This window comes from Hyaena hyaena, unplaced genomic scaffold (assembly GCF_003009895.1).
Source record: "Hyaena hyaena isolate Hyena2069 unplaced genomic scaffold, ASM300989v1 scaffold_817, whole genome shotgun sequence".
NCBI classification, from domain to species: Eukaryota; Metazoa; Chordata; class Mammalia; order Carnivora; family Hyaenidae; genus Hyaena; species Hyaena hyaena.
The window spans coordinates 731,522-758,815 of NW_024081450.1; the positions used below are offsets into that span (position 1 = coordinate 731,522).

The 27,294-nt window shown below is 35.9% G+C and overlaps 1 protein-coding gene across 3 annotated transcripts in view; it reads left to right on the plus strand.

The window, feature by feature from the left end:
- STAM2 (signal transducing adaptor molecule 2) overlaps positions 1-26,985 on the plus strand; it is a 48,564-nt gene extending 21,579 nt beyond the window's left edge. For 2 of the 3 annotated variants that reach the window (XM_039219410.1, XM_039219408.1), the window contains 12 exons: positions 183-258; positions 377-475; positions 1,415-1,561; positions 3,766-3,838; positions 4,432-4,618; positions 11,323-11,417; positions 14,532-14,614; positions 14,756-14,843; positions 15,829-15,883; positions 19,489-19,642; positions 22,589-22,758; positions 24,168-26,985. In XM_039219410.1, coding sequence (XP_039075341.1) covers positions 183-258; positions 377-475; positions 1,415-1,561; positions 3,766-3,838; positions 4,432-4,618; positions 11,323-11,417; positions 14,532-14,614; positions 14,756-14,843; positions 15,829-15,883; positions 19,489-19,642; positions 22,589-22,758; positions 24,168-24,396 — 1,456 coding nt within the window. In that variant the 3' untranslated portion in view covers positions 24,397-26,985. The remainder of the gene's footprint in view (positions 1-182; positions 259-376; positions 476-1,414; positions 1,562-3,765; positions 3,839-4,431; positions 4,619-11,322; positions 11,418-14,531; positions 14,615-14,755; positions 14,844-15,828; positions 15,884-19,488; positions 19,643-22,588; positions 22,759-24,167) is intronic. The other variant, XM_039219409.1, reaches the window with a different exon arrangement.
- The last annotated feature ends 309 nt before the right edge of the window (positions 26,986-27,294 follow it).

Below are 27,294 nucleotides of genomic sequence, written 5' to 3' on the forward strand. Positions count from 1 at the left end.
CCGTGAGATCATGACCTGAGCTGGAATCAAAGAAGTCAGACACTTAACTGACTGAGCCACGCAGGTGCCCCTGCAGGATTTTATTTTTAAATTTAAAGTTATTTGGTAGGAGAAGGCCTTATATTTTTAATGTTTAAGTTGAAATTCTGAATAAATACTTAATCTTCTTCATTTTTTCTTAGAGCAAAAGATTGCCTAAAAGCCATAATGAAAAGGGTAAATCATAAGGTTCCTCATGTTGCTCTGCAGGCATTAACTGTAAGTAAAAGTCATGCTATTTATTATTTGACCCAAATTTTAAATGTGTATTTATTTCAGTAAGTTAAATAAGATAATATCTCAACATTTGTATATTGATTTTTATTTTAATTAATAGCTTCTTGGGGCTTGTGTGGCAAACTGTGGAAAGATATTTCATTTAGAAGTATGTTCCCGTGATTTTGCAACAGAAGTACGTGCTGTGATAAAAAATAAGGTAAATTTTAAAAAGAGAAGAAATTTAAGTCATTAAAAAGTGCATATACTGTATGTCATTTTAACTCTCTATTGCATTAATAAAGTTGTGTTATAAATGAAATCATTTTTAGATAAGTTTGAATTGAAATAGACTTCCTGTACTAAAACTTGATGTTTTCATTTGTAGCACCAAAACATGTTTTCCTTCCCAAAACATATATACTAGCGATAACAACTATTCTTTATTGAGAGTTAGTAAGCAATCACTGCTGTAAGAATTTTACACATACTATCTTATTTGATGCTTCTAGTAACTTTTAGAAGTTAGATTCTCTTGTCATTCCTATTCTATCAATGCAGAAGCTGAGGCTTAGAGAGAAGTTGAGTAACTTGTGCCAGGTCATGTGGCTAGTAAGTGGCACAGCTGAGGTTCATATCCAGGTTTCTGTAACTTCAGAGTCCAAACGATTACTGTCCTGTCCAGAGTCACATTAGAGATGACAAACAAAGAGGGCCTTTACTTTAGAACAGGGTGGGGGGTGTCTTCACAATAGGGTTGTTGTTACTGATTTCCTTGGGATAGAAACTCTGAATCCCTGTTCCCTTGCTGTTAGTGGCAGAAATTCCAGAATTTTAGTTTGGTTGATATAAAAAGCTTAATGTAATATTGAGCATATTAAGAAAACAGAAGAAATAACCTCTAAATATAAAAAATCTGTAGTTACAGTAAGAGTTAGAAATTGGTGTTTAAATGCGTCATTTTACAAGAAGTAACTATCTTAAAGCAAAAATGGGCATTTATCAAGTACTCATATAGACTAGAGATTGCTGGCCTTTTGTTGATGTTTATATAATTAAAGAGAATTTTGGTGGTAATTCTCTTTGTTAAATACCTCCAAGTTCTTTAACCATTTACTTAACCATAGTTTTCTTTCTTTCTTTGCATTGCCCTTAAAAGGCTCATCCTAAAGTGTGTGAAAAGCTGAAATCTTTAATGGTGGAGTGGTCAGAAGAATTTCAGAAGGATCCTCAGTTTAGTCTAATATCTGCAACTATTAAATCTATGAAAGAAGAAGGAATTACTTTTCCTCCAGCAAGTTCTCAGGTAAGAGTTCACTTAGACCCATGGTTGACCTTATACTGTTTTGAAGGTATGTATCTTATATAGAAGCTGGACAAGGTCTGTGTTAATCATCACTTCCTACCTCCACTCTCCAGGTGCCTATCTGAGATAGTGCCTTATATTAGTAGAGGTTCTGATTGTTGAGTGAATTTTTTTAGGTTTATTTATTTATTTTGAGAGAGAGAACAAGCAGGGGAGGGGCAGAGAGAAATAGGAGAGAGAGAATCCCAAGCAGGCTCCAGACTGTCAGTGCAGAGCCCAATGTGGGCTCGAACTCACAAACTGTGAGATCATGACCTGAGCTAAACCCAAGAGCCGACCCTTAACAGACTGAGCCATCCAGGCGCCCCTTTTGAGTGAATTTTTTATACTTACCAGAACTTTGAAAAGTGAATCAGCCATAAATAATCTGTTTAATGCTATTCTAAGTCTAGAGTCATGCAAAAGGCATAGATGTATGAGGGAACCCTTATGTTAAGAAATGTATAGTAAGGGCGCCTGGGTGGCTCAGTCGGTTAAGCGTCTGACTTCGGCTCAGGTCATAATCTCACAGTTCATGGGTTTGAGCCCTGCATCAGGCTCTGTGCTGACAGCTAGCTCAGAGCCTGGAGCCTGCTTCTGATTCTGTGTCTCCCTCTCTCTGACCCTCCCCTGGTCATACTGTCTCTCTCTCTCTCTTTCAGAAACAAATAAAACATTAAACAATTAAAAAAAAATGTATAGTAAAGTTGAAGGATAGTTATAGACATGTGAAAAATAACTAAATTATAAGTGACACATATGGATGAGGGATGGGCAACAAAGGCAAGATGCCAGGAGAGAGAGGTAACTACAGACTGGGATGTAAAGACGTAGAATTTTTAGATTGGAATGCATTTTAATATGTAGACAGGAGAGGGGAGATCCTATTGGGGAAGGAATGGTATGAACAAGTTTATGGAATTGAGAAAGCTCAAGACCTATTTGTTGAAGAGTGAATATGCCTGGAATAAGTGGTTTACATACAATGAATGGAATTGTAAGACTAGAAATTTATATGAGGAGATGCAAAGATAGCTTTAGTAGGACAGGGGTGAAGGTAGGGATAATGAGCCATGGAGTGGGCTATTTAAGTGTGGGAGAAAAACACTATCTTAAGTTTTGCTTCAGTGCCTCTTGCCTTCCAGTTAATATTAGGATATGGACTAGGGAAAGAAACTAAGAGAAGTACTGCATATCTTATTTTAATTTAGACTGTAGACTAAACAGTGAAAACGAATCTTTATAGCTGAGCAGAACTGAGGTTCAAGGGAGAATTTGGGGCAAACACCTTATAAGTAGTAAAAGCAAACATTTTTCTGCTCTGTCCTTTCTGCGTGTCACTAAAAACCTGTGTTTAAAGAAATGGTTGATAGTTCAGAATCCTGGACATCTCTATCTTCCATGATTTTAGTGTTGATTTTTATTCATTTTTTATTTATTTTTAATTTTTGAGAGAGGCAGAGCGTGAGCAGGGGAGGGGCAGAGAGAGAAGGAGATACAGAATCCAAAGCAGGCTCCAGGCCCTGAGCCGTTAGCACAGAGCCCAATGCAGAGCTCGAACCCATGAACGTGAGATCATGACCTGAGCTGAAGTTGGAAGCTCAACTGACTGAGCCACTGAGGCACCCCTGTCTTCCATGCCTTTAAATTTAAGCATGACCTTCCTAAGTCCTCTGCTATTCCTGAGGAGCCACCATGATTCAAATACAAAGATACTAAAAGAGAGCTTAACCTGTATTCCTAGAACTGTACCTGTTGTCTGCATCTGCCTTCTTCTCTTCAGTAATTATCATGACTTCTTGCTGCTGCTGCTCCTGGACCTCAGTGTCCCTCACTGAATAAGATACCTTGGACAGTTGAGGTCAGGAAAGTACAATCAGGAAAGATTTGTATTTAAGTATTTTCTGTATGCCATGTTCTGTGTCACATACTAAGATTTATGCAAAATGTAAGCCAGTTTGTGCCTTGTGAGTTTATAATGTTTCCTTGAAAACCATGGTATTTTATTTTAGAACTCGAAAATTGCCACTTTAAATTTTTACAAAGAACTTCACTTTTAAAAGAAACTCTTGTCAGCTTTTTAAAAATTAACATGTGCGAGTAATTATAGAGCTTGTGTTTTCTTTGAAACATTAGTTGTGTTCATTTTACTCATACATTTACAGACTATCTCAGCTGCTGCCAAGAATGGTGGTACATCATCGAACAAAAACAAAGAAGATGAAGACATAGCTAAAGGTAAATGCTCAAGCATGTATAATTTGATGTTGCTTAAAGCATCCTTGCCAGAACAATTTATTTAAACAGAAGTTATAATCAAAGTGGGTATGCTTTTTCTATTTTACCTAATATCTACTAGGGTCTGAAAAGTAAGGAAAACAATTGACATGATAAAAGAGTGATTTAATTCATAATCCTTGTCAATAATATGTATTTAATGTTCTACCTTTGGAAAGATTTCATTTCACCTTTTCCTTAATGCCAAAGTTATGAGTCAAGCACAGAAATATGTTCACGGCTTGTCCTATATGGAAAGCTACCCATATTATAATGTCACAATCTGTTTGCTTTAAAAATAATAGCTGCTGTATATGACAGACTGTGATAATAAGGAATGAGCAAAAAACTTTATTTTAAAAAATGTCATGATTCTCTGCCCTGTCCTCCTACACCCCAAGAAAGTTAACTGTTTAGCATTTAATGGGACAAATAAAATATTCACTTGGTTTATTCTTATTAAGTATTACATTATCTAGTATTTCTTTTTTGCTTGAAAAATTCAGAAGTAATTCTGGCTATCTTGTTTTTTGCATTTTAATTTTTCAAATTAGCTATTGAGTTATCATTACAAGAACAGAAGCAGCAGCATGCAGAAACAAAACCCTTATATCCATCTGCAGAAATTCAGTTAAATAATAAAGTTGCAAGGAAAGTGAGAGCTTTATATGATTTTGAAGCCGTTGAGGACAATGAACTCACCTTTAAACATGGTGAAATTATTCTCGTTTTGGATGACAGGTAAGTTTTTGTTTATTTCTGGAATATTTTGAAGTTATTAAGTATAATATTCTTAATTTGGAATCTGGATATTAAGGTCTTTGACTTTAGTGTATTTAAATCATAATAAAGCCTTTTCATACTTTAATTTTTTTTCTAAAATAAAAGTTAATTAGGAATGCCTGGATAGCTTGGTCAGGTTAAGTGTCTGACTCTTGATCTCGGCTCAGGTCATGATCTTATGGTCCATGAGATCAAGCCCAGCATCAGGCTCTGTGCTGACAGCATGGAGCCTTCTTGGGATTCTTTCTCCCTGTCTGCTCATGTTCTTCCCCCCTCTCTCTCTCAAAGTAAATTAATTAATTAATTAGAAAATAAAAATAAAAGTTATTTAGACTAGGTAATGTGAGTTTCTTATTGTTTTGTTAAATTTGGTAATTTTCTTTATATCTTGGATAAAAGATGTATTAAATAATGTTACTTATCACAGTTGTGAAGCATAAAGATTTAGTCCTCTGAATCCATTTGCACTGGGAGTTGTATACATCAAAATAACTGGCAAAAAAACTTAGGAAGAAATATAGCTATATTATCTTTGATGAAACCAACCAAAAGCATGCTCAGCTCTTCCCTAATTCTTAATCTGCTACTGTACCTTCCGTCACAATTTCTGTCATTTAAAGTTTAAAATCTAGACTAAAGGATTTGAAATTTCTACACAGGTATTTATATGGAATACAGACTGTGAATGCCATAAAAGAGGCAATAGTCCAGAAGAGACCAGATTTGTACGGGGTACAAGCATCTGGAAAAGTAGGCTTAACCTGGGAGTTCATTTTAGGTGAACTTTGGTTTTGATGGAATAAGAAAAATTTTGCAAGAAATTGAGAATAGAAAAAGGAAGGTCTGTTAAATAATCTTTATTTTAAGGCTTTTTTTAAAATCATGGAGAATGGAACACATGACTCAGGAACACATGACTCCTGAGTGAGAGTAAAAAAGTATTGGGGCGCGTGGGTGGCTTAGTTGGTTGGGCATCTGACTTTGGCTCAGATCATGATCTCGTAGTTAGTGAATTCAAGCCCTGTGTTGGGCTCTGTGCTGACAGATCAGAGCCTGGAGCCTGCTGCAGATTTTTTTGTCTCCCTCTTTCACTGCCCCTCCCCTGCTCGTGCTCTGTCTCTCTTTCTTTCAAAAATAAATAAATAGGGGTGCCTGGGTGGCTCAGTTGGTTAAGTGTCCAACTTGGGTGCAGGTCATGACCTCATGGTTCAGGAGTTCAAGCCCCGCTTTGGGCTTTGTGCTGACAGCTCAGGGTCTGGAGCCTGCTTTGGATTCTGTGTCTGCCTCTCTCTCTGCCTCTCCCCTGCTCGCTCTCTGTGTCTCTCTCTCTAAAAAAAAATATAAATAAACTTTAAAAAAAAGAAGAACAAGAATAAGTAGTGTGGGCTCTGAACACTGACAGTCTGAAATGTCAGGCTTCTTAGCGTAGTTTTAGTTAGAATATATACAAAACAACTTAGGTTTATACTTCAGATACTGTTATACAATTAGAAAATTAAAGATATCAATAAACAAATGGAAAGAAAACTACAAACTACAAAATGTGTAGTTTTTGCTCTAAGATTCAAGTTTGGAGTATTTTATTTCGTAAGAAAATATTCTAAAATAAATTGCTACTTATAGGGTACTGTGTAATGGCACAGATACTTTTTCACTTATCTTCAGCAGGCTTCTACTACCCTATACTGTGATAACTCAGTTCTCTGAGTTACTTTTTCTTTTGTAATTGCTGTGAATACTTCATCCATACTGTATCCCTTGACATCATTTGGTGTTCCCATGGCATTAGACTCTTAACGTGGCGTCTATGCTATACATTCAGGCTTGCCGTGAGTGAAGGGTTATGTTGCCGTGCTGCATATGTCTTTTCACACATGTTTTATTAGGCACAAATTCATTTATCAACTTAGACTCCTATAAAACTATTTTCAGTGGAGACTTAACACTGTAAAAAAGAACTTTTTTATTAAAAATTTCTAAGGAATTAATGTGAAGATGATGGAATATGTAGGTTGATTGCAGTCATTTGATTGGGTACCCTAGTCTTAAGATTGCCATAGACCTGCTCATTAACACCTATAGGTTAAATATCATTCTGGATGCTGGATCATCTTTGCAAAGGTTTTTGAGTGCAAATGCAAACTTGGGTTTTAAAGTTAAATGCCAATCTTCAGTTAAAATTAAAATTTTCACATATAGAACTTGAAGTTGCTTGAAGATACATCATTCTTGGACTTTAGCTTTAGAAACACTGAGCTAATAGAAAAGGCACACATTTCTTACTAATAGAGTATACTAAAACTTTTTACTTTCTACATTTTTAGATTTATGTCACCACTCCTTGTTCTTTATGTACTATTTCAAATAATCAGGTGGAATTCTTGCATTTTCAAAAATGCCATATTGTGATTAGACCCTGAGTGGCATTGCACATTTGGTTCTGTCTTCCTGGAAACCCCTGTGAAAAGAGGCAGACACATTTAGAAAAGAAAAGGAACTTTACTTGCAAGGACGATTTGCGAGGGAGTCCAGGCTTTAGAAGGATTGAGACCTAAAATAAGCCAAGATAACTTTGTTTTTTGTTAGTGTGCAAAGTTTTCTGTTTCTCTGTATTTTTATTTTCTTTCTTATTCATAGTGGCAATAGGGAATGTCATTTATATTTCCATAGCCCTAATTTCCTTTTCTTCCTGGCAGTGCCTGCTTAATTAATCTTCAAAACCTATGTAGATTTTACATCTTCTGAGAAGCCTTTAAATCTTCTCTGTGATTAGTTTCCAGTAGTTAGGAATAGTTTCTCTGTGCTGCTATACCTCCCTGAACGTAATAGCATTTCTCGTACTATACTGTAGTCACTTCTCTGCATATGTCTCTTCTGCTACATGAGTTGATTTGGGGAGGAAGGGAGAAGGAGAAAACAAATCCCATAAGGTAAAGCAAGGTAATGTGTTCTTAGTTGGAATGAGAGGGTTAAAATATCCTGCACTAGATTTTCATTCTTGAGGGCAGAAACCCTATCTCTGTTAGCTTCGTAACTCCAGTGCTTAGTCTGAGGTCACTTGTCCTCTCTTTAGTAGTCTTGTATAAGTGTTAACTGAATAAACAATTCATTGACAGTGAAGTTTCTGCTTTATCATTTTTCACTCAGCTGTGATTTATTCTTTTAGTATAATCTAAATATAAATGCTGCATTTACTTATCAGTTTACGTAAAATTACAGTGCTGAATTACCTTAATTTAGAAATTTAAAAACGAACAGTATTTTGTGTCATTAACATTCCAAAGAATCACCTCATTGACAGTGGAGAGAATATAGAGCTGGATTAGAGCTCGGAAGGAGTCATCATGCTTTAACATGGCATTTGGTTGTTTTGTCTACTTTTACGTTTCATCAAGGCTAGGGAAGGCTACACATAGAATTGCTGATAGGGTCAAATAAAATCTGTGTGTCCATTTCACAGGTTTGGGGTTTCTGGTTTTATATAAAAATTGCTCTGAGTTCAGCTGTCCTTTTTTTTTGTTTGTTTTAAATGGAAGGTTTAATTTAAAAAACTATGTGTGTAATTTCTCGGGGTGCCTGGGGGGCTCAGTAGGTTGAGCGTCCGACTTTGGCTCAGGTCATGATCTCGCGGTTTGTGGGTTCGAGTCCCACATTGGCCTCTTTGCTGACAGCTAGCTCAGAGCCTGGAGCTTGCTTCAGTTTCTGTATCTCCCTGTCTCTCTGACCCTCCCCTGCCTATGCTGTTTTTCTCTCTTTCTCTCTCTCTCTCTCTCAGAAATAAATAAAAACATTAAGAAAAAAAAGAGAATTTTTCATTCTAAATAGACGTCAGCAGACATGATATATTAGAACTGTCAGTACATCAGTTATTTCCTGGTTTTAAAAATTTGAGTGATATATAGCTTGCATCTTTAGGGTACCTTTTTGTGAAAGTTTATTTATTTATTTTGAGAGAGAGAGGGCACAAGCAGGGGAGGGCCAGAGAGGGAGAAAAAGAGAATCTTAAGCAGACTCCTGTCAGTGTGGAGCCTGATGTGGGGCTTGAACCCACAAATTGCAAGATCATGATCTGAACCAAGATGAAGAGCTGGTTGGAAGCTCAACCGATTGAGCCACCCAGGAGACCCCTTTGTGGTACTTTTTAAATGAAATGATGTTTCAGAATCCTAGAACTTAATTCATCCTGAAGTTTCATTTTTAACAATATGTGCTCAGTAAGTCAAATTTTTGGAAACGAGTAGACCAGATTATCATTTCTAGATTCTATGATTGTCCATATAGAAAGTCCAAGAGAATCAGTAGACACACTATTAAAATTAAGAGTTTGTCAGGGTTGTTGGATACAAGCTCGACATACAGAAATCACTGGGTGCTTAATCACAGCTATTTATAAAATAGAAGAAAAATGCCATTCTCAGTAATAATAAAAATTATAAGTGATCTAGGACTAAATAAACCTAATAAAGATATGTAAGGACTTTATGGAGAAAGTTATAAAATTCTTTGAAAGATATAGGAAATATAAATATATAACGTATTTATATAAATATGTGTTTATTTTGTTTTATTTTATTTTTTATTTTTGAGTGAGAGACAGCACGTGAGTGGAGGAGAGGCAGAAAGAGAAGGAGACAGAATCTGAAGCAGGCTCCAGGCTCTGAGCTGTCAGCACAAAGCCTGATGTGGGGCTCAAAACTCATGACCCATGAGATCATTGACCTGAGCCGAAGTCGGATGCTTAACTGACGGAGCCACTCTGGCACCCCTATTTATATAAATATAAATGGAGAGAGATACTATGTTCATGGTGAAGAAAACTTTAATGTTGTAAACATGCCATTTTTCCCATATTAATGCATAAATTCAGGCATTTCTAATTTAAAAAAATTTTTAATATTTATTTTAGAGAGAGACAGACAGAGTGTGCGTGGAGACAGGGGAGGGGCACAGAGAGAGGGAGACATAGAATCTAAAGCAGGCTGCAGGCTCTGAGCTGTCAGCACAGAGCCCAACATGGGACTCAAACTCACAAACCATGAGCTTATAACCTGAGACGTGGTTGGCGCTTAACCAGCTGAGCCACCCAGGAGCCCCAGTGCATTTTTAATTAAAATCCCAACAGGACTTTTTTTTTTTCCCCAGGAGAACTTGAAAACGTTTTAATTTTAACATTAATGTGGAAATATCAAAGTATGCAAGACAGTACTTTCTCTGCCAAGTATCAAGGCATATTAACAAGCTGTAGTAAATAAATATATAGGCTGTTCAACAGAATGGAATCCAGATCCATCTGCTCATGAACAGATAGCAGCCTGCTTAAGATAGGATATCATAAATCAGTAGAAAAAGTGATGTACTGTTCAATAAATTTTGCTGGGATGAATAGCTCTTTATACAGTACAAATAAAACTTTGATTTAGCTTCACATAGTACATACAGTTTCATTCCAAACGATTAAAGACTTACACACGGGGGAGAGATAAAAAGAAAACCTAAAACTATTAAGTATATATATAGGAAAATAGATTTAGTAGTTTAAGGAAAGTGAAAGATTTCTTTTAAGAAAACTATAAACCATAAAAGATTGCTAAATTTGATTACAGGAACAAAAAACACCATGAGATAAAAGAAACCATAAATGTATGTTAAAAGACAAGTGACAGTTTGAGAGAAGGCCATTTGCATAATTCAGACAAACCGTTGCTATCCAGAATAGATAAAGAACTCCTACAGATCCATGAAAGGAGATAAATGGCCCAGTGGGAAAAGAAAAATGGACAGAAAACATGAATGAGCAGCTTACAGAAGAGGCAGTCTGAATGGTCAGCAAAACATGCAGATGCTCAGGAAGTGCAGATGAGCCCAGCCATAAGATTCTCTCCTGTCTGATAGCAAGTGTTGCTTGGACGGTTAACACGGGTGCGGGGAAAAGACATCCTTACCTGCTGCTCAGGAAGGGAGGATGGTGCACAGCCACAACCACTTTCGAGAATATTTGGCAATATTTGGTAAAATCGAAAATGTTTATATCCTTTGGCCGAGCAAGTCCATGTGTGTGAATAAGCCTAAAGAATTGTTGCTTTTATGCCCTAGAATCTAGAATGATCATTACCCTAATGAAACTGGAAATATTTAAGTGTCCATCAGTATGGGGATCAAGAAATCAAATATGCTGTATTTGTGGAATGGGTCTTTAAAAGGGATAAACAAGATGTGAAAATAATGTGAATTGTAAAATTCTATAGTGGTTAATATATCTATAGACTTTGCTATAGGTGTCTGTAAACAGATAAAAAATACACTTGCAGGAAGGCCATACACCAGCTTTATGGTAGTGGTTTGACAGGTTAGATATAGGATTGGGACTTGGGGTTGTTGATAAAGAGGATTCAGTGTTGCCTATAATTTTTATTATTTTTTTTAAAGCCCAGAATCAGATACGACCACTTGCTAATCGGTTCTGAATTTTAATATAGGAATATGGATGTTTGCATTATTTGTGCTTTTCTATATCTTTTATTAAATTTAAGAATGGTTTTTAAATACAGTTGGTGAATTAGTATTTTCAAAATAAGCTAAATTTAATTTTTATTTTAATTTTTCTTGACATTAATGTGCTAAAATGTAGAGGAATAAATGACATTTTTGTACTGTATTTTCAGTGATGCCAATTGGTGGAAAGGAGAAAATCACAGAGGAGTAGGACTCTTCCCATCTAATTTTGTAACAACTAATTTAAACATAGAGTCTGAGGCAGGTAAGTTAAATTTTTGGGAAGAGTAAATCTATTAAAGTTTTTTACCCTTGAATTTTATGGTTCAGATGGTTCAGGTTTTTGTTTGTTTGTTTTTTGTTTTAAGTAATTTTTACACCGAACATGGAGCTTGAACTGATAACCCTGAGATCAGGAGTCATATGGTCTACCAGCTAAGCTAGGCAGGTGCCCTGGTTCAATTTTTTTTTTAAATGTTTGTTTATTTTTGAAGGAGAGAGAGAACATGAGCGAGGGAGGAGCAAAAAGAGAGGGAGACAGAATCCAAAGCAGGCTCCAGACTCCAAGCGGTCAGCACAGAGCCCGATGTGGGCTTGAACCCACGAACTGGGAGATCATGACCTGAGCCGAAGTCGAATGCTCAACCAACTGAGCCACACAGGCGCCCCCCCGCCCTGGTTCAATTTTGAATATAAAGTAGATTGGCATTTAACTCTTGTTTTAAATTATTTATAGACAGTACAGATTAACTTCTTAGCAAATTAAGGGGTTAATTTATCTCAGGTCCATTCTAAGAATTATTTTCTTATTTTATTTTAAACCCTTTGAGAATTAATGTGTATAGTTACATAGAATGCATAAAACAATCTGTGATGGCCATGTAAATATTTAAATCAGCCTAATTATGGTTTAAGAGACTGTGTGTGTCAATTCAGTATAAAGAGTATTGGTTTTATTCATCACTGAACCATAGTACTGAAGGGAGTAGGTGGCAGGGTGGGGGCTGGTTAACAAGTGCCAAGTGTGATTACAAGGGTTAGGAGTACTCTTAAATTTTAGACTTTTCCTCACCTTGATTTGATCAGGGAAGTTGGGAACTTGAAGCAATAATAAAGCAGTATAATTAAGACTGTAGGTTCCTGCTTCAGATCTTCTACTGTTAACCATGCAGAGAAAGCGTCCATTTGTTATGTAGGCAGGAAGTGAGGGGAACTGAATGTAAAGAACAGATAATTGTATTACGAATATTGTTCATGATCAGAAATAAAACAGCTCAGTGGTGTTTGATTATTCATTTATTTATTTAAAATTAAAAAAAAAATTTATGTTTATTCATTTTTGAGACAGAGAGAGAAGGGCAGAGAGAGAGGGAGACACAGAATCTGAAGCAGGCTCCAGACTCTAAGCTGTCCGCACAGAGCCCGACACAGGGCTCAAACTCAGGGACTTCAAGCTCATGACCTGAGCTGAAGTCAAAAACTTAATCGACTGAGTCACCCAGGTGCCCCCTATTTATTTTACAGTGTTTTTTTTTTTTTTAATGTTTGTTTATTTTTGAGAGAGAGAAGAGAGAGAGAGAGAACCAGTAGAGGAGAGGCATAGAGAAGGAGACCCAGTCCAAAGCAGGCTTCAGACTCTGAGCTGTCAGCACAGAGCCGGACATGAGGCTCGAACTCACAAACCATGAGATCATGACCTGAGCTGAAGTTGGAAGCTCAGCCAGCTGAGCCACCCAGGCTCCCCTTGAGTACTCATTTATTAGGTATTGTGCAAAGTCCTTGGCTTGCACTATTTCATTTAATCCTCACAAGGCTGTGAGCTCGGCACTTTTGTTACTCCATTTTATAGATAAAGAAACGGAGACTGATGGTTTATGAGGTTTATGACCATGATTCAGCCATGGTCAGCCACCCTGCTCTTACCTATACTTAAACTGACTCACTTGCAGGACATGTTGGTGCTAGTCTGTATTATCAGTTTTAGAGAAAACATTTAAATTGTGAAAGCTCTATTAATTGTGTGCATAATATCATTTCTGTATGGGATGATGGCATTCAGTTAGAGTTGAGAGATGTCAAGACTCATTTAAAGGGGCACGTGGGTGGCTTAGTCGGTTAAGCGTCCGACTTTTGCTTGGGTCATGACCTCACAGTTCGTGGGTTTGAGCCCCACGTCGGGCTCTGTGCTGACTGCCGGCTCGGAGCCTGGAGCCTGTTTCAGAGTCTGTCTCTCTCTGACCCTCCCCTGCTCACACTGTCCTCTCTCTCCTAGAAATAAATAAAACATTAAAAAAAAAATTAAAAAAAAAAAACTCATTTAAAGACTGATTTATACTGTTTATTCCTCTAGTCTCAGTAAGTACTTAGGAAAATTGGAGGCACTGTTTTTAGTAACTTGGCAAGACCATTCTCCGGGGATCCTACATAGAAATTTCCCCTTGGCAGGGGCCAGAGAGATTGAGCTGTGGTTTGAAAAGTAAAAAATACTCTGGCTTTTCAGTACATCCTCATGTTATGTTGAGCTCTGCTCCTTAGGACCTGTTTAAAAGTTAGCCACATATTTGACTAACTGTTGGAACTGAAAAATCTTTTGGTTATAGAGATTTTTCTCTTTTCTGAGGGGTATACATTTTATTGGAAACCTTAAATATTCTTCAGAGAGAACACAGTGTCTTCAATGCCTTCTGTGGCCTACAGAGCAAACTGAGATTTTTGATTGGGGCAAGGTAGATTTTTATCATAATTTTATTTTTTATCAAAATTTACTTTATTAAATATAGTACATTATAGCAACATTCTAGTGAACATTTAAATAGTTTTCTGGGTGTGTGTATTTATGAATTATCTTCTAATCTCTTTATGAAAGGTATTTTTTCCCCCCTTGCTTTAAAACTATTGTCAAAGTTAGGTGGAAATTGGGTATTTCTTTCTCATTGTGAAGATGAAATAGAGTGTTTTTTTGTTCATATGGGAAATACATTTTTATAGCAAAGAAAGAGTATTGAAGGAGCTCATATATTTAACTCTAACCCTAGTGTTAAAAACATTCAGTTTTTCAGAAAATGCCTATAATGACAGTTCCCGTTAATATTGCTCACTTGTTCCACTAGAAGGTAAGTTCCATTAGGACAGAGATTTTGGTCTATTTTATTCACTCATATATATTCAAAGCCTAGAACAGTGGCTGGCACATAGTAAGGGCTAATAAATGTGGTGTGAATGGATGAATATATGAAAAAAATGTATGTTACTTATGAAATGTGATGACTAAAGAGTTTCCTTTTCTTTTTCTTATGGATAATCACAGGCTACTTACATATCAGTGACTAAAATACCAAAGTAAATGCTGAGGAACTTAAAGTTTACTTTGTTTCCATAGCAGCTGTGGACAAATTGAATGTAATTGATGATGAGGAGGAGGAAATTAAGAAATCAGAGCCTGAGCCTGTTTATATAGATGAGGTAGAGTTCTTCTTTTGTTCAATAGTTAACCTATCAATACTTTTAAAATCTATTATCCTTGAAAATACTTGGAAAGAGTAATTTTTATGTTCAGTAAAATGAAAGCTTCTGAATTTTTAAAGTGTCCATTTACTTTTTCAGGATAAGATGGATCGAGCCCTGCAGGTCCTCCAGAGTATAGATCCAACAGATTCAAAACCAGACTCCCAAGACCTCTTGGATTTGGAAGGTACTTAATGAGTGTTAGGGATTACTTAGTTGTCATTTAATATTTTAGATATTTATAATGACTTAAATATCTTCTGCCTTGTGTTTGCATCTGTAAATTAGAATTCTCTGGTGGACATATAATTTGGAAGATGTTACAAACCTGCCTATCCTGTTCAAGAAGGAAGTCTGTTTTTCTGTAAGCCCACCAGGGAATACTGGTTGAAGAGATCCCCAGTCCAAAAAAGGACAGAATTAAGAATAAGAACATATTAAATTAATTGAGTCAAAATGTTAGAAATTCTTATTTCTTTTTTAATTCTCTTGTATCATGATTTTAAAGGGCAAAATTATACATGGTCTGTGTTAACTTGGTAATGCAGTCATTTGATGCACGATGTGTCTTTTTAATCCCCAGAAATTTGAAACAATTAAAACAAGTGTTTTTATGCCTTTTTTTAAATCCTAAGGGAGAAAAATCTCTGATAAATGGATAAATCTTCTTAAATCTTTTTGTAGAATAAAGTCTAGTTATGAATACAGGATGCCACACTATGCGTTGTATCCTGTACATTTGGATTGGAAATTACGTTTGGAAATGCGCAAAATGTTTAATCTTGAAATGACTTAAATACATGAAAAAGTTCATATCTAATCTGTATGTAATTATATATTTTATACATTGTGATTCAAATTCATTTACGTAGCTAATAATAGTTTTCCATATTTTGAGATAACTCCATATTTCATAGTCCGTAATCTTAGCACTTCAGATAACGTGGTGGGATTTCTCTTTGATTTTGACTTTGCCTTTGGTCAAATGATATTAATATTGGTGCTGAATAGTATTAAAACTAGGTCTTTTATAGTCTTTTCTGTAGCATAAATTTCATGTTCTTTGTATTAAGCATGGTGTTATATATTGGTGTGCTTCATTGTTAAACTCTTTTGAAATAGACTTAAACTGGTTTAAGTTTCAAGATTCAAAAGTATTTTTGTATTTACAGATATCTGCCAACAGATGGGTCCAATGATAGATGAAAAACTTGAAGAGATTGATAGGTGAGATTCTTTGTTAAGGGAAAAACAAGTATAATTTTCTTTTGACTACTTGTTTTCTGGTAAAACTTTAGACTAAAGGAGTTTTGTGGAGCTGTTCAATCTGTTGAAATTGTTTCTCAGTTTGCAAAACTCTTAAAAATGAATAGCAAGGTGGTACTTTTTATTTTGGTAGCATTTTCCCGCATGGTGATGTAGTATATGTAGAATTGGACACTCTTCTTAGGGTGCCAGCTTTCATTTTCTTACTTGGGCTGGAATTGAGGGATAATGAGGAGTGAGGAATAAAAGCTGAGTAGAGCACACATTGAGAACTGGAATCTTAGGCACGCATTGTTTATTACGTGATGAGAAGTAGTATTTGTAAATCTTTCAAATGAAATTTCCCTTGTGTTTGTGAAGCTAAATCCAGTCTATATACCTCTCCTCATTTTTCTTCCTTGTATTTCTGTTATCCCTTTAATTTCCTTATTTCATGTAGTCTTACTCCTCCTTAGAAATAGCAGCCCTGAAGGATAGACTATTAGCATTTGGAGGTTTTTGTTTATTTTTATAAGGATAATGCTTTAGTGTTCCATCATCATCCCTTTCTAGAATCTGTTTATTGAACTATAGTATAAAACATGCACAAAAAGAACAGAAACTACTTCTTATCTGCATTTACCACAGAAGGGTGGTGGTAGCAAGATTTTTTCGAGTCACTAAAGATTATAATCTTTTTCCATGAGACTTTTTTTTAACAAATTCTTTATATTTTCTACAGAAATGAAAAATAACCCCCCCATCAAAAATTAATGAAACGATGGTGGTAGTTTCATCATATTTTATTCTTATTTTGGAAAAAGCATTAAATATCTACTTAGACATCTCCTATTTTGATTTCAATGCAAGGGTGTTAATGGTCAGTGAATAATAAAACTGAAAAGGATTAAAACGAAAAATGTCAAGGGCGCCTGGGTGGCTCAGTCAGTTAAGCGTCTGCCTCTTGATTTTGACTCAGGTTGTGATCTCATGGTTTCATGGGTTTGAATCACACGGGGCTGCATGCTGACAGCTGGGCCTGCTTGCTTGGGATTCTCTTTCCTTGCCCCTCCCTTACTTGCATACACTGTCTCAAAAATAAATAAACTTAAAAAAAAGAAAAAAAAAATGTCAGTATTACTTTAGGTGTGGCTGGGAGTACAATTATTACAAACCTTTCTGGACTTTAAAAATAGTCCATAATCTTTAACCCAGTAAATTCAGGCCCATACTAAATATATAGGGACATATGCAAAAGATTTAACTCTTAGAGAATTCTTCACAGTGAAGTTAGATTTATAAAAATAAAGTTGGCAGTAACTAAAATGTCTTTCAGTGTGAGATTGATTTAAAAAAAATCACATCGATACATTCTACAATAAAAAGCATTGTCATTGATAAGTATCTGTTGACATGGAAAGATATTAAGGTACGTAATGAAGAAACAGAGGATATGACAGTATATACAATCTTATTTTTTATTGATAAAAGGAATATTTTTAAAGGAAAAGATCTAGGTAGCACAATTAAAAATCAAAGTGACCATTTCTAATAGTTAATTTTTTGAGTCATAGCTTACCTGTTAGCCAGTTCTCTCTTCAGTTTTAGTTTCTGAGTAGGCCAGATGGCATTGTCCTTTCCATGACTACTGACTACAGATGCAGCTCGTGTTCTAGAAAATGCTTGCTGTTCTTCAACAAAGTTTTTTGACCATTTATCCTTGCTGGCATTCAGAGATGAATAAAATAATATTTTCCCCTTGACTGGATCATCATCAGTTTGTTTTTCCTAATAAGAAAAACAGTTTACTGTCCAAAAAAGAAATTTTGCCTATCTGTAATTGTTTAGAATGAGATTTTATAGCATTTATCACACTAAGAAGTTACATTGGGCAAATATGTAAATTGACTCCAAAAAAGTTTAGATAGATTTATTGAAGAGATCCATAGTCTGAACTTAACAGTGTTCCAGACTATTCTAACCTTATTTCCTACTGCCCTCCGAAAATCATTTTCTACCACAGTGATCACATTGCCCTTTTCATTCTTCCATTGTGTAACCTTCTCACTACTTTTGCCGGCCTTAATTCGCACTGTCCCACTGACCTGACTTAGTCTTCTGTTGTTACTTGGGCCTTTCCATCCTTCCTTGGGTGCCTGTTTAAGTTCCAGCTTCTCCATAAAGCCTTTTCAGTCTACCACCACCCAAGTTAGGCTCCCCCTCCTCTAAACTCTTGTTTCCTATAATTTTATATAGTTTTGCAGTTAAATGCCATCTTATATTGTTTGATATTTTCCATGGGCTTCATCTTGTCTAATAGATTGCAGTTTCTTTGAAGGAGGGATCCACACCTTCTGCTCCATTTTCTTTGTGCTAGTATAGTGTTTGGGCACAGTTCAGTAAAAATTTAATTGCTTTGGGGTTATGTCTTGAATCTTTAAAGGTGATTTCTTTGTGCTCCTGGTGTTGCATCAGTATACTGGGTTATGTGGACCAAATACCCATGGTTAATTCTTAGTCACATACTTGTTAGCATGGACACTAGTTTCTCATCCTTTCTGTATGGTTTACAAATGGTATTTCTGAAAATAGAGTTTGACCTGCTCTATATAGTCACAAATGCAAGACAGGAAACCGCATCTTTTTGTTTGTATCAGACGTAACAGATTATAATAGAGGAAAGGTGATAAGGTGATAGGACTCAGTCCAGGTCATTTATTTGGTAGCCCTGGGTCTAGTGGTCTGCCTCCGCTTTTTGTCTTTTGAGCCTCTCTGTGTATATATAAGAAGAGCTACATTTAATAAATAGGCTTGTGGGGGCCACATGAAGTGGCCATTTAACTTGTATAAACTTGTCTGTTGCGATGGGAGTTCTTTATTACTCTCCAGGGGAACAGACAAAGTTGTACCAAGTCAGAAGGATTTGACTGGAGTTCCTTGGGCAGATTTGAAAATGCTCTTAATTGGATTTGTTATTTACACAATAAGTATCTGGTTTCATTCCCCTTCTCAAAAGAAACCAACAAACAAGAGTAGTAGAGATTCGTTTATATATTTATTGTTTTCATTTGCAGTTTCAAGGATAATTATTAGGATTTTTTCGTTTGATCCATTAATGAATATAAGCAAATGAAAATTTGTAATTTTGTTTGTGTGTTTTTATTTCAGATATATTGTGCTTCAGAGCAGGCTCTGGACCTTGCCCGAGTACTTTATTTTACTTAGATTTTTAATTAAGGCTTGGGCTCTTCCAAAATTGAGAAATTATTTTTCTTTGTAATTGAGATTTCAAGAGAAACCTATAACATGTGAAACAGAATTGTCCTAGCACCAAACTTACAAATTGACTGCATTTTTATGAGGCGTAGAAGGGATTTTCCCTAATAGCATCAAGTCATATTAGCCTAGTTATTATGAGAATTCAGTAATTCCTCCTCCCATTTTTCATGCTGAATATTCTTTCATTGTATATAAAGAACCTTTTAAAATATAAATGGAAGATGTGCTAAATTTAAAAAGTAGTTTATGTTCTTAAATACATGCTTGAAGGCATTGAAGAAAATGTAGGTGCTTTTCTTCTGCATCAGGAAGCATTCAGAATTGTCTGAATTGAATGTAAAAGTCTTGGAAGCCCTGGAACTATATAACAGGTTGGTGAATGAAGCACCAGTATATCCAGTCTACTCAAAGCTCCATCCTCCAGGACATTACCCACCTTCATCACCTGGGATGCCAATGCAGGTGAGAGTAGTTTTGAGAACATTTTTCAAAATTAGGGGAAGAAAAGTTTTAAATTAAAAAAGATGTTTTAAAACATGGTATTAAAATTTCTGGGGGCCCCTGGGTGGCTCAGTCAGTTAAGCGTCCGACTTCGGCTCAAGTCATGATCTCACGGTTCGTGGGTTTGAGCCCCGCGTCGGGCTCTGTGCTGACAGCTAGCTCAGAGCCTGGAGCCTGTTTCAGATTCTGTATCTCCCTCTCTCTCTGACCTTCCCCAGCTCACGCTGTCTCGCTCTTTCTCTCTCCCTCAGGAAAAAAAAAAAAAAAGATACATAAAATCTCATGGGTGCCTGGGTGGCTCAGCCGGTTAAGCATCTGATTCTTGGTTTCGGCTCAGGTCATGACCTGTTTGTGAGTTTGAGCCCCATATGAGGCTATGTGCTGACAGCAAGGGGCCTGTTTGGGGTTCTGTCTCCCTCTCTCTCTGCCCCTCCTCCACCCACTCTCTCTCTCNGTTTGAGCCCCGCGTCGGGCTCTGTGCTGACAGCTAGCTCAGAGCCTGGAGCCTGTTTCAGATTCTGTATCTCCCTCTCTCTCTGACCCTCCCCTCCTCATGCTGTCTCTGTCTCTCAGAAATAAATAAAACATTAAAAATAATAACAAATAAATAAATAAAATTTCTGTGGTCCGTGAATAAAATCATAAAACTCATCTTTGATAGTAAAAAATATATATGGGCTAAACAATTTGTGTTTGCCAGGAGAAATTAGATACGATATTTTGCAAATAATTTTAGTTCATTTTTAACATGAATAAAGAGACCGTTAAATATATGATGGGAGATATGGTTCTCCATTTGCTTCTGTAAATATAAAGCATAAATCTTTATTTAAGTAAAAAGTCTAAGTCCTTTGATTTAGGACAATGCCTGACCTCTCAAAAGTCCTCTCCATGAGATACTGATGCAGTTCCTGTTGCTCAACAAGCAAGATTTAACATTTCTTTTAAAATTTGTCAGGATTTCTTTGACTTACATGATTAGTAAAGACTTATTAGTTAATGAACTTCTTTTATCCTCAGATCATGCTATTTTTTCTTTGTTGCATGACATATTGTTAAAAATTCATGCGTGACAAGGATATGATGCAGGCCTATAGGTGCAGGTTCCATAAGCCATTCACGAACAGCTTCTTTTTCTAGGACTTTACACCTGGTTTCTGCTTCTGCTGAAGTGAATACTTAAATTTATCATTATCAAGCATTCTGAAGTCTTTTTCAAATTTTACCCACTTAGCAACTGAATTCAGAATGAATTTGGGTGAACAAAATTCATGTTAATTTATGAGAACTGATATGTAAAGGAGTGTGTGAAGGAGACACCAAGGAGAAAAGATAGAATGTGGGTGCATAATCTAGATGACTTGACATGACATAATTAAGTAAAAAGGAATAGTTACTATGGTAACTGTCACATCAGACAAGATGCATTTATCAAATATGCCATGTCCCGAACTTTTGAAAATGGTGAAAGAATCATTCTATGTGAGGGTAGAGAGGACTTCTGGGTGCAGAAGACAGCTGGAGTTTATGTAGTATTGCTTGTTTTCAACGAGTTATTTGCTGCTCCTGTGAGAACTTTTTTGTGGAACAAAAAAGAAGTGTCTCTACCATTGTATGATGGAACTGTGCTATATTTGCTTCTTTGTGTGTCTATAAAGAGTTATTTGTCGTTCCTATATCAGGTTTTTGTGTTTAGTTGCATACTATTTACGGTCTGTGTTTTGCACAACTCAGTGTTTTAAAAAGTTACCTTTGTGTCTCTCTGATTTTTCACATAACTTCTTAATATACTATTTATGTATAACAGCATTTAAAATACTCAGAGTTCGTATTCTAACTAGAAAAAAACTCCATACTAAAAGAGTTGGAGTAACACACCATTAGTTGATTCTGTGAAGGCCCCTCAGGAGCCCTACACTGCAGCAGAGGTCCATTCCCAGTCCCAGCGTATTGTCAGTGGTTGTTATGCTTTGGCAAAGGAAGCAATATGATTGCAACTACATTAAAGTTGATTTGGCACTTCTAGCATGCTAAATTTTCATGTCAGTGGTCTTTACAAGTAGCTTTGTCTACCCATAGTTCAAATTGCTTCCTGAAATCCCCACAACTGTGTAAGTGAATTAAAAACTTGTATGTAGATAAAAAAGAAAAAAAAACCCAGATAGCTTTGTTTAAAACTGAAGTGATGATAATCACTGTCTAATATTTATTAAGTATATGCATTGTTTTGAATGCTGTATTTGGTAGGCAGGTCGTTATAGGAGATACTACCTTGAAAATTAGGTAGGGCACATAAAATATCCAAAGAGACTTAGACAATTATGCTGTTTCCTGAGGATACAACTTCTCCTTTACCTAAAAATTAAAAATCTTCTTTACTTTTGTCCCGTTTGTTGTAAAGGCAGAGAATAAAGGAGAGATTACTAGAGAGCATCTGCTCCCTGCCCTGATACCATTTATTATTCTTCTCCCAAGTTTCATTCTTAGGAAGGAGTTGAATAAATCATCCTGGGAAGAGGGTGAAGTTCATCATTTGGATGGTGACTTGAAGTGATGATGGGCTGCCCCTTCAAGGGAGTGTATAGTTTCCTGTGGCTCTGCAGCAAGGCAGGTTACCGAGGAATAGGCAACCTGGGTGGATTCCAGCCTGCTGCTTAAAAATATGCCACCTCCTTTCCTTTCAACCTCCTGCAAAATAAAAGAACAATAAAATAATTCATAAATTTCCATGGATTTGGCACTGTAATTTGGAAGCTCTCCACCTTTTGTACTAAGGTAGATATTTGGTAGAACCAGATTGCTCCCTGAAGAACGATAACAGTGTATTTTATTTAAGTTTTTTTAAAGTGTTAAAAATGTTAGGCAGATGTTTGAGAAATCAGTCAACTTTTTCTCTTTGGTTAATAGACATACCCAGTTCAGTCACATGGTGGAAACTATATGGGTCAAAGCCTTCACCAAGTCACTGTTGCCCAAAGCTACAGCCTAGGACCAGATCAGATTGGTCCACTGAGATCTCTGCCTCCAAATGTAAATTCGTCAGTGACAACACAGCCTGCACAGACTCCGTATTTAAGGTAAGTGTTGGGGAGCTGTGTTATTTTGTGGTTATATACATTAAATTTTGGCAAACTTTCATAATGAGAATGAATTGACCTTTTTATAATAATAATAATTGAGATGAAGTTTTAGAACTTCCCATTCGTAATCCCATGAAGTTAGAATGGTGCTGCTCTTAGCTTTGATACCCCTACTAAAATGGTACCCCAGACATGGCTTATAGTCTGGTTCCCTGGGACAAAATAAAGGTAACTGTCCCTAACAGGGATCAAGCCCATGATATGCTCAGCACTGTGCTGTAATCAGCCTCGTAAAGTAGTCCCAGGCATATTTATATCTGCGTGCAGTCCTGAATATCAGCAGACTTTACTCTGACTCCCAGGTGTGTGTGAGCTGTGGAATTTGTGGCCTGATTTTTTATACTAACACTTCTGTTCTGAAAATCATGTTTAAAAATTCCCTTCTATTAACTTTGCTTAGCGATATAAAATGTTCATCTAATACAGTCATGGGTAGATAATCTCTGAGGTCTCTTCCCACCCAAATTCCATGAGTATACATTTTAGATATTTACAGAAAATTAAGTAAACCTGTTCACACTGGTTTTTAGATCAGTTAAAATGTAAAATTTTGTTCTGTGTGACACTAGAAATTAGGGAGAAAAAAATGGGAGCAGTATAGACATTAATCCTGTCAGCAGTGCTTTTGAGTAATTTGAAATTATGTATCATATAGCTTTTTAAAAAGTATGCTAGGGAAACTATAGGAACAAGCAGAAGTCCTGCAATTGGGTGTGATTTCTCAACTTATTTTTTTGTTTGTTTTGGTGTCATGTTAATAAGTAAACTATAGGTCAAGACTACCTTGAGGGTAGACTCAGGGTCCTGTGTGGATTACACTGTTCTCCTGGCCCTTCTGATTTTTTCTGTAGAGGTTCAGATTAAATTAAGAGGGCAGCTTTGAAAGTATCCTTCAAAGGAAAGTGTGAAGAGTGTGTGATGAAAAGAGGTGGTCTCCCTGCTGGGTTGAGACCATGCTGGATTGGGGGAAGGGAGAATATGGCTGAAAGTGTTCTTGAGCCAGGGTTCTGTTCTCATTATAGCTGACCAAGGAGACCACTGTGAGAAACAGTCTGCATCTCCTCAAGAGATTGTTTGCAGTGAAAGATTTTGGAGAAGACAAAATGAAATAGGCCATATAATCTTATATTTTGTTTCTTTATTGAGTAGTTTCTCCTTACCAGATTTAAAAATTACATTAACAGTGTTGGATGGTTGGAATAATTAAATTATAATCGGAACAGCTGAGCTATATAAACTTAAAAAGGTGGAAAAAGAATTTTTCTTGTCTCGTGGTGATTGATCTCTGACCATGACCTCGATAATGCAATGTAAATCTGGTTTTCTTTTAAAAATTTTGTCTGTAGCACTGGACAAGACACTGTTTCCAACCCTGCTTACATGAACCAGAACTCTAACCTTCAATCAGCTACTGGTACAGCTGCTTATCCACAGCAGATGGGGATGTCTGCGGATATGCCATCTTACCAGAACGCTACTTCCAATTTGCCGCAACTGGCGGGCTTTCCGGTGGCGGTTCCAGCTCATTCAGTTGCACAGCAGCAAACAAATTACCATCAGCAGCCTCTTCTTTAGAACAAACCACGCATTTTCTCAAAAGCCTTCGTATGTGTATTACTTGACCCTGGTGATTCTAATCTGAAAGTATTTAAAAAATAGTTTTTCTCAACTCAGAAAAACCATGAGTAAATAAAGCACAAAAACTTACCTTTCTCTGCTAGGTCATGAAAGGATTCTGTCAGTCCAGTTTGTTTGAAGTCAACTTTGGATCAGAGGCAGCTTCAGGTAGCTTCCAGTTCATCTTGTCTTACCTTCAAATCTCTCCACACAGATCTGGACACCCAATCGGTAGCCTTATGACACTAAACAGCAGGAGATACAGTTTTACTTTCAAGAAACCATTTATCCTTAAAATGTCATGATAATTGGAAGAGCCCTCACACCTTTGAATATTTTTTTGTCTGCATATTTTTTTCAGTGTCCCCCACCGACCATTATTTTAAAAGGCGAACTTCTTTTTGGGTGAGGATTTAGCTTGCCAACACATTTCCCTTGGCTCCTTAAATCACGGTTGTGTTCGCTGTCCTGTCAGTTATGCTCTCTGGCACGTTGAGTAATAATTAGCATATAATTGTCGACGACGGAAGCAAGAGCAGTTTGGAAGGAACAAAAATGTTTTCTGTTGTTAACAGTGAAGACCATGTAAATGCAGATGTATGAGAAAGCATTTAGCCGATTCCCAGCCCTGCCAGCAGTGAGCTAGGAATGCCCCACAGAACATTTCCATTCCCTGGAGACAAACATTTCTTTTCTAACAAGACTCCCTTGTATTTAGAATTGCCACTAATGACCTTTTAAAGGTTAGTGACTTTGGCCATCTTCTAATGAAGATAAAGTCCACTTGTTTTCCTTCCTGAAGGGTGGTGTGTGCAGAGATGCTGCATTTTCTTTTTACGGATCACATGTGAATTTGAGCAATGAGACATTCCTAGTAATTTGATGTGATATCCGAAGCATGGATAATAAGTGTGTTCTTATTGCTACGTTGTTTCTTTAAAGAGGTGATTCAATGATTCAAATAACAACCATTGCTATGCCAGGCTGTTGAAAAATTTGGCCATTCCTTTCAGAGATAATTCTGAGCCTGTGGGATAATAGCAGGCAATAGATTGATAGGGAAGCTATCCAGACAGTTTTTCTGAAGCCTACATTTTATAAATTAGTTTATAGTGCTCATAGATTCCACATACTGTAGGAGTTAGGTAGTAGTAAACCAGTAGGGATTGTTTTCTCCTAAAAATTCATACACTACTGCATCATCTACCAGTTTTGAGACAACAGAATAGAAGACGGTGAATACATATGCTTACAAATACATGGTACTTAGACTCGGAAAACAAAGGACATTAAGTGGTTACTTGCCTGGAAGTAAGATTTCTAAATTGCTTTTCAAAGAAAGCCCTTAATCTTTCTGCTAAGAATCCATTTGAAGACAGTGTGCTGGAAATTTTTATCATTTATCTATTTACAGAAATTTAATTATAAGTATGTTCTTTCTTCAAAGAAACTGTGTCCTAAAATAAAAATCTGCATACTACTTGGTCTACATTTAAAGGACAAAACAAGCGGTATTTGAAAGCCTAATTTATGTCATTGTCTCATTTCAGATATAAGTAACTGAAAAGAAAGTTTTAACCTTGAGTGTGTCATGTTCTTTTTTTCATCCAGTATTTTTCTTCCATGTGAATTCATTTATACACTTATAAAAAATTCTAAAATGGCACCTTATTTTTTTGGAAATGAAACTTCTATTTAAAGAAAAAACATAAAAAGCATTTATAAAGCTGCTCTTGATAATACTTCATGTTTGCATATATATCAAAAATCTTAACAGTTTTTCCTCCCAAACAGTATTTAATAGTTATTTTAATGTTTCTGTAAATATTTCATGTATAATTGTGTTCTGAATTGTAAAAGCTTAATTCTGCATAAGTCTTTGAACTAGTAGAAATATGGCACACCCACTAAATTGGGATCAGCCAATTAAGTTCACCAAATGTAGTTTTGGAATAATGCTAACAGGCGACATGTATATAAATAGTGTATATTGGCATTTATCTGTGAAATTTTATACATCAAGAAGTTTTTTCTCCCTCTTAAATTAAAAACAATTTTATTTTGGCCATACTGTAATGAATTTTGTGTTGCAGGTTGTTGATAGTATAAAAATTTTACTAAATCTGTGTACTAAGATATTTTTAGTGTACACAAAATAGGAAATAACAGGGTTTTTCTTTTTCTTTCTTTTCCATGATCTTATGGGTTATATTTATTTTAAGACCTCTTTATAATTAAATGTTTTCTGCCAAAGGAATTGTCTAATATCAGATTTCTACACTGGGTTCATACTTGCTGTTTTATAAAAAAATTAAAATAACTTCTGCATTTTCATATGAAATCTTGGTACATTAGAAAAAATTTCTGAAAATTTATAATAAAATCACTTTTCATCAATGTAGAAAGAATTTCCCTTGGGTGTTAAAATACATGAAGCAGTGGGATTATGTTCTTATAGTTTGGAAAATGTACAGTCTACCAACAATGTCTTGTAATTTGGTAATTTACAAGATTACCTGAATATTAAATAATTATAATATTTATCAATTAGGATTTGAAATTATTTGCATATACGTTGTCATCTGATGCTATTTCAAGTAGTTGATACCTGACTGTATAACAAATTTCATTACATTTTGAAGATGATTATAAAGTTTCACCTTCCAAAATTTTTAAAATTATAATTTGAATATTAAAAATATTATGGCTTAGGTCTTTTAAAAAGTTTTCCTTAGTAAAAATCTTAAGCGTCTAGTCTCTTGACTTCTAGGAGAGGATTTATTGAACTGTTGTGATGAGAAAGCTCAAGTTATTTTTGTAAGTAATAAGTTATAAATAATATGGCGCCAATCTATC